This window comes from Sebastes fasciatus, chromosome 10, assembly GCF_043250625.1.
Source record: "Sebastes fasciatus isolate fSebFas1 chromosome 10, fSebFas1.pri, whole genome shotgun sequence".
Classification (NCBI taxonomy): Eukaryota; Metazoa; Chordata; class Actinopteri; order Perciformes; family Sebastidae; genus Sebastes; species Sebastes fasciatus.
In genome coordinates, this window is record NC_133804.1 from 19,251,685 (window position 1) to 19,263,806 (window position 12,122).

General features: G+C 38.7%; 2 protein-coding genes across 2 annotated transcripts; both read right to left on the minus strand.

Annotated features, from left to right (window-relative positions):
* Positions 1-989: 989 nt before the first annotated feature.
* Positions 990-4,939, minus strand: ran (RAN, member RAS oncogene family). Its single transcript, XM_074648743.1, has 7 exons — positions 4,838-4,939; positions 3,854-3,911; positions 3,629-3,713; positions 2,130-2,255; positions 1,818-2,005; positions 1,527-1,697; positions 990-1,371 (listed from the first exon to the last, which is right to left on the minus strand). The coding sequence occupies exons 2-7, from the start codon at positions 3,896-3,898 to the stop codon at positions 1,327-1,329; spliced, it is 660 nt and encodes a 219-aa protein (XP_074504844.1). The 5' UTR covers positions 3,899-3,911; positions 4,838-4,939; the 3' UTR covers positions 990-1,326.
* Positions 4,940-6,476: 1,537 nt separating this feature from the next.
* On the minus strand, positions 6,477-11,453 carry ndufs8b (NADH:ubiquinone oxidoreductase core subunit S8b). Its single transcript, XM_074648744.1, has 7 exons — positions 11,354-11,453; positions 10,397-10,445; positions 9,531-9,596; positions 9,314-9,403; positions 8,577-8,749; positions 7,496-7,624; positions 6,477-6,983 (listed from the first exon to the last, which is right to left on the minus strand). Exons 2-7 carry the CDS (start codon positions 10,443-10,445, stop codon positions 6,852-6,854), a joined length of 639 nt encoding a protein of 212 aa, XP_074504845.1. The 5' UTR covers positions 11,354-11,453; the 3' UTR covers positions 6,477-6,851.
* Positions 11,454-12,122: the final 669 nt, after the last annotated feature.

Here is a 12,122-nt window from a genome sequence, read left to right on the forward strand (position 1 = left end):
AATGAACGTGCAGAGTAAAACTATTACGTGATCCTCTTGACGTCGCCCACTGTGCACTCAATGAAAGTACGTCACTGACACCTGGTGGCCATCAGTGGGTTAAACAGTCTCTTCTATGATTGGAAACACCTTTGTAAATATTTTCGTATGTTGCTATATAAAAGCTATGACCTGTTAGACCGGCCCCACCCTGTTTTTGCCAATCTCCATCCAAGTACAGTGGCACACAGCACACTACTTCATTATATGCCTTATAACCAGTTGGCCTACTCCTATGCTAGAATGATACTATCTACCATCAAGGTTTTTGTCAGTTACTTTGTGATAGTATCTAGATTAATGCATGGGAATAGGCCTTTTACACAGGAGACATTTAATCAGAAAATCATAGGTGTAAATAATTGTGATTGATAAATTCCATTTCATTGCTTCAGTTTCAGGGTTTTGGACTGGCATCGTGCTTGCTAGGGCCGAAATCTTCTATCATGATATAGGTTTTTAAATATCTCGACAACAATGTATAACACAATATAGCACGTTTTCTAGTAAGTCAATAAATAGTCTATATGAAATAACCACACGGTAAAGCCTATGTGTGTACTCCTGTGAATTATATACCTGAAAAAAATAAAAGTAGAGTATTTTAAGAACTTAAGTTCAAAATGAACATAAATTTGAAGTGAAATTATAGAGAAAAAAGAAATATAGGCCTAGCCTATATTGCAATATAGAAAATATACGATAGACACTTCAATAGCGTTTTGTCTGTATATTTCGTCATATTGCCCAACCCTAGTGCTTGCTAGCTCACCGTCACAGCTTACTTAGACACTGGATTATAGGAGTCATTATCTTTAACAAAAGTGTTTTTGCTACTAGGACATGTCAAATGTTGTCCATGAAAAAGGCCTCTTGGAAATACTTTGTAGTTTGTTTTAGTGTCCCTGTGGGCAATGCTGTCCAGGGGAATTAAACAACAAACAGACATGTTATATTGAGAATGTTTTTATTCAAAGTTTATTCCCCTTAGTGCTTCCAGTACACCGTACAACAGCATTATGTGGGCTGCGTTGAGTGCAGCGGAGGGTGCTCGATGAAGAGTAGCACGTTGCCATGCCAACGACAACACTAGGGTGGGGTGTGTCTTATACAGTGAAATTAGAACCACAACTTTTCCACCAAGTTTTTTCTTCTTAGTTTTTAAAACAAACAAAAAAATTCAAAAATAAAAAATCTGAAAAGGGATTTTACAGTAAAGGGAGGGCAAAACTCCAACAACTTCCTGTCCACGTTTGGGGGGGTGAAAGGGAAAATTCAGGTAACAGGTTAGAGGTCATCTTCTTCGTCTGGGAGTGCTGTGTTCGATGCAACCTGGACAGGAGGAGACAAAGTACATTTTTAGATTTCCAATGTAAATTAGTGCCCTGCTGAGTTTTTTTTTATACATTGCTTGGCTAAAGAAACTGCTGGATTAAAATATACTTCAGTCACCTAAACAGACATTGCACATGTGTGGTCATACTCACTTGAAGCTCTTCTTCATACTTCGCAGCAAGGGATGGGTCCATTTGGACCTCTGGGGGAGCGAGGGCAGGCATGGCCACAAACTCCAGGTTGGGGTCGCCGATCAACTTCCTTGCTAGCCACAGGAAAGGCTTCTCGAAGTTGTAGTTACTCTTGGCAGAAATGTCATAGTACTGGGGAAAAAGCAGATTATGGCAGTTAGAAATAATAGTTCAGACCAAACAAACACTGAAAACATTGGTGTGTGCATGAGGATGGACACATGTTGATCATTTTGTGAGGCCAGTTATTACCTGCAGATTCTTCTTGCGGTGAAACACGATGCTCTTGGCTTTGACTTTCCTGTCTTTGATGTCTACCTTGTTGCCGCAAAGTACGATGGGAATGTTCTCACAGACACGAACCAGGTCACGATGCCAGTTGGGCACATTCTTATAGGTAACTCGAGAGGTGACGTCAAACATGATGATAGCACACTGAGCTGTGGAGATAGAAGTTTTAACACACTATTCAATAAAGAGGGTTTTAAATTAAAATCTACAGTGATTGGGCAGACTGTTCAAGGTTTAATAACCAAACAGCATGTTGAGGATTGTGACAAGCACCTTGAATGTAGTATCCGTCTCTCAGGCCTCCAAACTTCTCCTGACCAGCTGTGTCCCACACATTGTACTTGATAGGTCCCCTGTTGGTGTGGAACATCAGCGGGTGCACCTCTACTCCCAGAGTAGCTAGAATTACAAACAAAGACGAGATGTATGAGAGCAAGAAAGATGAAAAATATGTTGCAGACTATTCTTTTAGGGGGTGGAGTCAAGGGAAGTGTTATAGTGGCATTCAGAGGATGGCTGGCTTTCCTAGGTAGATTCACAATAAGGGGGTTTCTGCAGTTTCCAGAACAGAAGTGCTCGCTATCTAATTGCCGAAAAATGCAATTCTAGCAGAAATCTCCAAACCTCAAAAGTTTTTGATACCAAATCACAACATGGCTTTTTCTATAGTGTTCCTCAAGGTCTTTTTGTCTTAATGTGGTATTTTTGAGGGATTATTGATCATTTTTTGAGATATAATAGAGCATGGGGATTACCATTATATACTTCGATCAAAATGTTCCAAGCCCTAATAAACTTTTACAATTAATTTTAAATAAATAATTAATGTTTATTTCTATTTGTGACTAGAACAACTTGACAGTGTTGAGCTGCATCTCAAATTGATCTTCATGTTCCCAGCTTTCAGATGATGTACACCACGTCTATGTGACGTCTAGTGCTAACCTGCTATCTCCCCCTAAAGACCCCCTCCCTATTTATCTAATGGTTATTTGATGCAGATATGAAGCTTTGTATGCTTATGCTGTGTTTTCTATTGTGCGTGTAATGGTTTTACACAAGTTTCTGGCAAGGTTATGATTTGGGCTTGCTTTTATTGGATTGGGCAGGTTTTAAATTGTGATTGGGCTGGAAACCATCAATCTGAGGCAACACTGTTTTTAATTAGTTTTTCTTTTCCATAAAGATTAGAACAATGAAGTGCACCCTTCTACCCAGCCAACATGGTTATGTGGGCCCCACATGGGTTATGCTGGGGGTACCTGGGTACCAAGTGGGAATGGGCATCTTATCTGGGGCCCACTTGGGTCAACTAAGCTGGTCCCACATGGGCTCCCCATGTGGGCAACCCGTGTGGGTCCTAGTTGGGTCACTACTGGGAAATTAGTGCATGGGGCCAACATGGAAACTGTTGACAAACCCACTTACAATCCATATTTCAGGCCATGTAGTCTCCATGTAGTTTCCACATAGAATTTAAACCTGTGGCCGAGATGGGTTTTGGTTTATGTTGCCCAGATTGGGCCAATATAACACCCAGTGTACTCCTGTATGAAACCCACAAGGGCAATTGGCACGGGGCCATTATGGATCCCATGGACAATCCCATATAGGGCCCATTTTTCCAGTCCATTTACTATCCACATACAAATGTTGGCTGGGTGATTGATGCATAATGGTTTACTACAAAGACAAATAATTAAAGTTAAGATTTAAAGTCGTCTTTTTAACTCATCTGAAACATACTGGTGTTGTCATTCACTGATACTCACCAACATATTTCTTCTCAAACTCTCCTGTAATGTGCCTCTTCACAAAAGTCGTTTTGCCAGTGCCTCCATCTCCTACCAGGACAAGCTGTAGGAAAAGAGACAGTTCTGACTGGTTGGTACTGGTTCTGCACACACTGACCACTAGCACCACTAGCATTAATACAACCACAGTATCATTATATCTACACATGTACAAGACAGATACATGAAACAGAAAACACGTACCTTGAACACCGCCACCGGTACACACTGTGCCATTGAGTCCGCCATGTTTCCGATTTATCTACAAGTTAAACAAAACAAGGCGGGATGGTTAGCACGCTGATCAGTTGAGCTAGCGATGTTAGCAATATCCTGTCGTTAAATGTGGGGAGAATAACTACGTTTGTTAGCTTAACGCTAGTTATTTTTGACGCACTTCACAGCCAACGGCTCTAACGGCCGAGCTATTACCTAGCAATAATAACGTTCCCCCAATTCTAGCATGTTCTATCCAAAGCTAACCGTCGGGACACGTTACCATGCAACGTAACCGTTGACGCTAACGTGTGGACGGTTATGTTCAAAAAACTGCACCGTCGTATTGTGAAAGAAATAACAGTTAGACGGGAAAACACTGTAAATATGAATGAAACCACGCCATTAACATCACTCCTGGGCTCGTTATTACAACGCAGGATGGATGCTAACAAAGCTAATGTGTTGAGTGCGCCATCCCGACCAGAGACCGCACTTTTTCTCTTGTTCGACTGGAACAATCAGACGGTAAGAAGCACACTAACGTGATCCACGCAGCAGTTGGTGGGCAACTTAAAACACAACATAATGACGTCACGTTGATTTAACGCGTTCAGATTGAGTGAAATTAGTGAATACAATTAACTAGAGAAATAAAAGCGAGTCAAGAACAAAGCAGTGAAATGAGCTGCTGCTAGCTAACCTGTTAGCATGGAGGCATGGAAACCATTACTTTACATCGAGCTAACGGCTAACGTTAGCACTGAGCTAACGTTAACTAGCACATGATAAACCAGCGGCCTAGTGTGGCTGCTGAAGCCTCGCTGCTGGGTGTTTTACACTCTCAACACACACATGAAGCTAAATCCTACCTTTAAAGTTCACTGTTCTTTTAACTGACTTTCCCCCATATACAACAAACTTGTAAATATATATAGGATGGCCCCGTAATGAGAGGAGACGGAGACTCACCGGTGTCACTGCCTAGAGAGAAGAGAGGTAAATGGCTGCGTTCGCGGGAGATTCAGCGTGGACTATGAGTCAGTTTCCGCCCATATCATGTGATCACCGCAGCGGTAAAACACGCATTTGATTTCTAGTGCGGCACCACGGTTTACTCCATGATTCAGCATGTCTGGTAAACAGACCCTTACATCTAGAAATCAACAGAGATCTAGCCCCTGTACACCCAGCGTTACATCTAATAAAATACCGTTTTATACCTATCGCTATGACAAACTAAAAGATTCAAGATTCAAGCCCTTTATTGTCATTGTGTAGTACAACGAAATTAGATTGTGAGAATCCCATAGGTGCTAATGAAAAGATGATACAATGAAAAAAGAGATAGTGCAATATAAATATAAAAAAATATAAAGTGCAGCACCATGGTGTACTCCATGATTCAGCATGTCTGTTAAACAGACCCTTACATCTGGAGAATTAACCCAAATCCAGCCCTTGTACAACCAGCATTGTATCTAATAAAGTATCCTTTTACACCTGTCGCTATGACAAACTAAAAGCAAATGCAATTGCTAGTTGCTTATTATTTTTTTAAGAGTCATTTTAACGTCTGTAATTAATGAATATTGTCGTTATTGATTAATCTGCTGATTATTTTCTCGATAAATCAATTAATCACTTGTGTCTAGATATCAGAAAATAGTGAAAAATGCTCATCAACCCAATATCCCAAACTTTGCATATTTTTAGATTATAATTTACAGTATTTTTAATGCGCATTTTTCTGTAATATGTACATATCATTTGTAACCTTATGTACATATTTTATGTACATATAACATGTACATACCTGTCACTGTAAATATAAATCCTACCAATTGGGACAGTGCAATATGTTGCATCTGTGCAATATTGGGCTATTGTCTGTGCAATATGGGCGAGATGGTAGACGGTGCAGTGCACTACCTGGGTGCAATACCTGCCATGGTGTGTGTGATAGTATGTTTCATTATGTACCTGGACTGTGTATGTGTTGAAACATCTGTTCCTGCAGAACTGTTTCCCTGTCTTATGTGGAATCGTTTATTATTCTTGTTGATGCTGTTTTAATTTAGTGTTTGTAACTGCAGTTGGACGGAGTCAATAAAAGTATATCTTATTACTCAGTGTACATACACTATATAGACAGTTCTACATGTACATGCTGTACATAATCATCTCCATCCAGCATTTATTTCTTTGCACTATTTGTATTGTTTACAACTCCCGAGCACTTGACTTGTATATATACAATTGATTTTTATTTTATTTGTATTATTGTATTCTTTACTTTATTCTATTCTGTGTAAATACACTGAGAGAGCTGCATAAAGACCGGAGTCAAATTCCATGTATGTATATATACTTGGTGAAATAAACCTGATTCTGATTTGTTCTATCATATAAGACAGAGAAAAACTGTAAAGTTGATATAATTGCTTATTTTGTTCACCAACAGTCAACCCGAAGATATTTACTGTGATATAAAACAGAGAAAAGCACATTTCTACAGCTGGATCCAGGGATTGTTTGTTTGTTTGAGTGATAAATTACTTAACAAAATCTACTAAAAGCACTAGTTTTATTGCAACAGGCGAATGAACAGTTAAAGTTTTAAAACATCATTTATTTCAGTCTCTTAAATTACATTACATAAATATACTCTTTCAGAAATGTTAGCTAGCGATCACACTGATTAAAAAAATGCTTTTTAAAGTGCAGCAGAAAATAGTCCATCACAGACTGTGCATAGGCTACATGGATTACAACATCATAAAGTATAATTTCATCTGTCTTTATAACACAAGACGTATGATTTGTGCGTATATGTTTTTTTCTCAGTTCTGACAACAGAATCTGAGGCTGCAAGGCTTCACTGCTCATTTGTTACTCCCTGGAATATCTTTAAAGCTACAAATAATCTCTTTACTGCATTGGAGGACGATATAATTTTCATGTATGACACATCTTGTGTACAGATTTATCTGTACAGGTAGTCTGCCTGTATGTTGGCTGCTATCTCAGCTTCCCATCGGTCTCCATTGTTGAGCAGTTTCTCTTTGTTGTACAGCAGCTCCTCGTGGGTCTCAGTGGCGTACTCAAAGTTTGGTCCCTGACGGAGGTAAAAATACACATTAATCATCTACAGGTTTAAAGCCACACAGATGATATAACATTTCATGTTCTACTTTTAGGATTTGATGGTGGGTTGAGTGCATAATGCCCCATTTGAGAACATTAAATAAATAATGTTACCCTTGGTGGAAGGTGGGAATTGACTTTAGGTAAGCAATCTGTATGATCACCCTATTGCATAGAAAGTTACTGCTGTCAAAAAGGAGGTTTCACATACTGTTAAATGATCCTATAAGCACTTTGGTTGAAGCATACTGAAGACTAGAGTATCTATACCAGAGTATGTGTTGGCATGCAGAGTAAATAAATACTGGGCATGTAGATGGAAAACTGTTTGTGAAAAAGATCCCATGGCACAAAACTAGAAAGAATCCTTTTTATTAAATACATATTTCAGGTGACAGAAATACAGTTTTACTCTGCCAATAGCCACCTTGGTTCAGCTCCATAGAATGTCCAATTCAGTATACAGGATATGCTTATTCTTACCTCAACAATGGCATCAACGGGGCAGGCTTCCTGGCAGAAGCCACAGTAGATACATTTGGTCATATCGATGTCATAGCGTGTAGTTCTCCTGCTGCCGTCGGCTCGAGTCTCAGCTTCAATGGTGATGGCCTGGGCTCCACATAGGGAGGAAAGTGAGGAGACAAAACCAAAGTCAGATGGGACAGACGCGTATTTCAGCATTGACTTAATCAGCAGCAGGTACTGTGAGATTAATTGAGTACAGTCGGTGGGGATGAACATATTAGTCTGTAGAAATCAAATCATAGCATTAACAGAATACAGGATGTACTATATGTGAATAGTGTTCAAGTATTAGCAACATGAATTAGCCACACACTTAAGAAGATTTTCTTAACTTTTGTGCATAAAGGATGAATTGGGTTTTTTTGTGTGTGGGAGAATCATTTTCTGCATGGGCCACCAGATAAAACAAAGTTGTAATGTTATAAATTCAAAATATAGAAGTATCGATACATATCGTTATTGAATGTTTGAAATAGTTTCAATACTCATTTTCCACAGTAATGATACAGGGTACCAGCCGCGCTTTCTGCTCTCTCTTCTTTCCGACAGCGAGTTGACTCACACACTGCTATTTATCTTTTAATAAAAATCTAAAAATGTATGCCCTCAATGTTGTGTCAATTTTTCCCAGTGGTATCGGATATCGATATTTCAAGGTATTGAATCAAAGTTAGGAATTACAGTATCGTGACAACCCTACAAAGTTGTTGTGAATCTGAGACTATACTTCTCAATGTATAATACATGAATCTACATTAGAAAAGTACAAGGAAAGAGACACTGGGATGCAGAATGAACATAATGCAAAATTTACATGACTAAGGCTCTCTGTTTTAGTTTTTTAAAGGTTTTTACCCAGGACACGTTATAGTAAACAAGGTTGCCCTTGAGTGAGGACAGCTCAGAATATACATCCACTATAAGAATGAAAACAAAAATGAAATGAGCTGCTGATAATGAATGATGGTCCTTAAAAAGTGCACTACAGTTACACTACAATCTTTATAGCAGGATATGACTGTGTGTCCGTGTTCACCTGAGCAGGACAGATGGCCTCACACAGCTTACAGGCAATGCAGCGCTCCTCTCCGTTAGGGTAGCGGCGGAGGGCGTGCTCTCCACGGAAGCGTGGTGACAGAGGGCCCTTCTCAAACGGGTAGTTGATGGTGGCAGGTTCACGGAACAGGTAACTCATGGTCATCGCCAAACCTTCAGGTAGGTGTTCAAAAAGAGTTATAATTTTTCTTATTGTCAAGAAATTCCATTAAAAGGACCAAAACCATCAATGCATTAGTTTGTCTCTTGATACTTTCTGACTTCCCTACCCTATCTGTGGCACACAGCCCAAAGCTCATTCATTCATATACTGTATAATATATTGTTTCATTTTTAAAAAGGGAGAGTCATTTCCTTAAACAGCGGGGCGCTGCAGTTTTTAGCAAACTTCACTCAAACTGGAGGAAATAGTGTATTTGTTAGGGACTTGTAAATAGCGAATTTTATGTGGACTTTTTTTAAAGGTCCAGTGTGTAGGATCTGGCAGTAGTTGTGAGGTGAGGTTGCCGATTGCAACCAACTGAAGCCTTTCCCGTGTGCCAAGCATGTTGGAGAGTTTACGCTGGCTCATTGGGTGACGCAAAACGTCACCCAATGAACCCAATGAACCCAATGAAATTAATTGTTGGTTCACAAAACAAAAATATAGAATAACACTAAGCCTTTAACCCTATGCACAACATAATCTATCTGCATAGCAATCACAGTATGTGTGACCTCTAAAGAGTTCGGTCCAGAGGAGGGTTGTGGCAGCCCGGTCAGTGATGGACCTCAGGTCTGTTGACAGCTCCTGAGCATTAACATACTCTACAAGGAGAAGAGAGGGAGAGAGGAGGGTATATGGTTAGATCATTTCAAACAACACTCATGTGGTCACTCCACTGAGGATGGATGTCATCTATATGAATAGCTCTTGGTTTGTAGCAGTACTTACTGAAGCCCTCTCTCTGCACACTGAGACTGAATGGGCGAATGGCACCAAGACCATATCCATAAGTGCCTGGAGATACATAGAAATGTGATGAGATGATGCCTCATTTTGTGTGTGTGTGTTACACCAGGAGTCTGCAACCTGCGGCTCCGGAGCCACATGCGGCTCTATAGCCCCTCTCCAGTGGCTCCCTGTAGATTTTTAAAAATGGAAATGAATAACTTTTTATTGTTTCCATTTTCATTTTTATTTATCATTGTTGTAGGTCTATGGTACGACAGTACGTCGGGGTATTAGGCCACATTGAGGAAAAAATAAATAAATCTGAGATTTCGAGAATAAAGTCATTATATAACGAGAAAAAAGTCACAAGTTTATGAGAAAAAAAGTTGTAATATGAGAACAAAGTCACAAGTTTATGAGAAAAAAAGTTGTAGTATTATGAGGATAAAGTCAATATATATAAAGTAGTAATTTTACGAGTTATATTAATTTTTTTCTCATAAAGTTATGACTTTATTCTCGTAATATTACGACTTTTTTCTCGTAAAGTTATGACTTTATTCTCGTAATATTACGACTTTATTCTCGTAAAACTATGACTTTATTCTCAGAAAATGCAGATTTTTTTTTACCTCAATGTGGCCCTAATACTCCATCGCACATTTGCACTTTGGCCCTCACTGCATTAGACTTATATACTATATACTTAGACTATAAACTGTGTTACCTTCATCACAATGCTCAAATGTTTTGTGGCTCCAGACAGAATTTAGCTTTTTTTAATTTTGACTAAAAATGGCTCTTTTGATAGTAAAGGTTGCTGACCCCTGTGTTATATATTATGGTTTTAGTGACTACTGCTTCACCTGGCTTTGAGTAGCAGTGGAGAAGACGCAGACTCATTGCAGTAGACATCTGAGCAGAGAGGACAGTTTATTGAAACAGCTTAAACTCTAAGAGGAACAACAAATGTACACAGTAGATAGATAGTGGAAACTTCCATCGATGCAACCCAGAGAAAAGCCTCTCAATGGAAAACAAAGGAGGAGAGTGAGGGAGGAGACTGAGCTGAGCACATGCATTCATGATGCTTCCTCTAATCTTGCTCCCCAAATCCTGTTGTTACGTCAGCGGTGTGTCGCGTTCAGGCGCATGCCGGCAGAATGGGACGAACGGGAACTCATCCAGTATATACGGTTTAAAGCACTCAATATTGTTACTCCTGTTGCTAAACCAGCAGTCACAACAAATAACCGGAAAAGTAACATAAATCAGACATGTTTTTATCGTGTCAAATATTAATAGTTCACAAGTGAAATCAAATAAAAACCAACTATAGCATATATATTAGCCTAAAGCCTATTTTAATTAGCTGACTTGACTGTAAAAATGTTTCTATAACTATGTACTGCACACGACAGCATTTCCCCCCACATTTTGCAACCGCTTTGTAAACATGTGGGCATATCTTTTTCGCTAAAAAGGTCAATTTAGCACATTTATGGTCTGTACGATATGACTTGAACTCCTCATTAACGTTACAGATTAAATAGCATCATTTGGCCCACGTTGCATGACAACGCAGTTTCTTTAAAAACGTTCATTTGGTTATTTACTTTAATTTGTTCAAAAGTTACATACCAAAATATGACCCCTGATTTGATAATATACTGTAACTACGTCGCATCACCATTTCTACTGTCATAATAGTTAACTAATAACAGCTCAAATAACTCAACATAGTATATATTCCTGAAGCCTAGAAAATAATCATCAACAGTAACAAGTTTGCATTAATAATAATAACCTTTTACTAGACTTACCTCTGTCACAAGTGTTTGATAAACAACAACAGGCAGTAGTGAGTCCCTGAACTGCGCAGTAGTATTTATGTTGCGTTCAGGCGCTCCTCGTTCATTTCTGATTATCGGTTAGGAAATCGAAAAAAGATAAGATAAGATATTCCTTTATTAGTCCCGCAGTGGGGAAATGTGCAGTGTACAGCAGTAAAGGGGATAATGCAAAAAACAAGATGCATCAGCTAACACAGTAAAAAAAAAAAGAAGAGCTAAACAAAGTGTATCAAAATATGAACCATTTAAATAGAAGGAAGTATAAAAATAGGAGCAGTATATACAGTATTGATAATAAACAGACTATTAACAAAATTGCACAAGTGGAAAATTGTATTGCACAGTGAGAATGAAATGAAATTCCACCTGAAAATATTGCACAGTATGAATAGAGTAGTAATAATGATATTGCACAGTCATTATACAGTATAGTGCAGTTATTGTCAGTATTTGGTGTGCAATTGTAAGTGTATGTGGTCTACTGGGAGCAGTGCTGGTTGTGGACAAAACAATTGCCTTTTGAGCACGTATAATTACAGTATTTCCTACAGCAAGCAAAGGCAGCACACATGTACTTGTTCAGACAAGAGGAAGCAACTTTAAAAAGGTCATAATCATCATATTATACACATTTATCACGCACTTTGATGTCATGTTTGATTAATCACATGAGTATCACTTCCATGTTAGTTAAAGAAAAAATTACTATATTCCATAAATATTCAATGTTATTGTTATA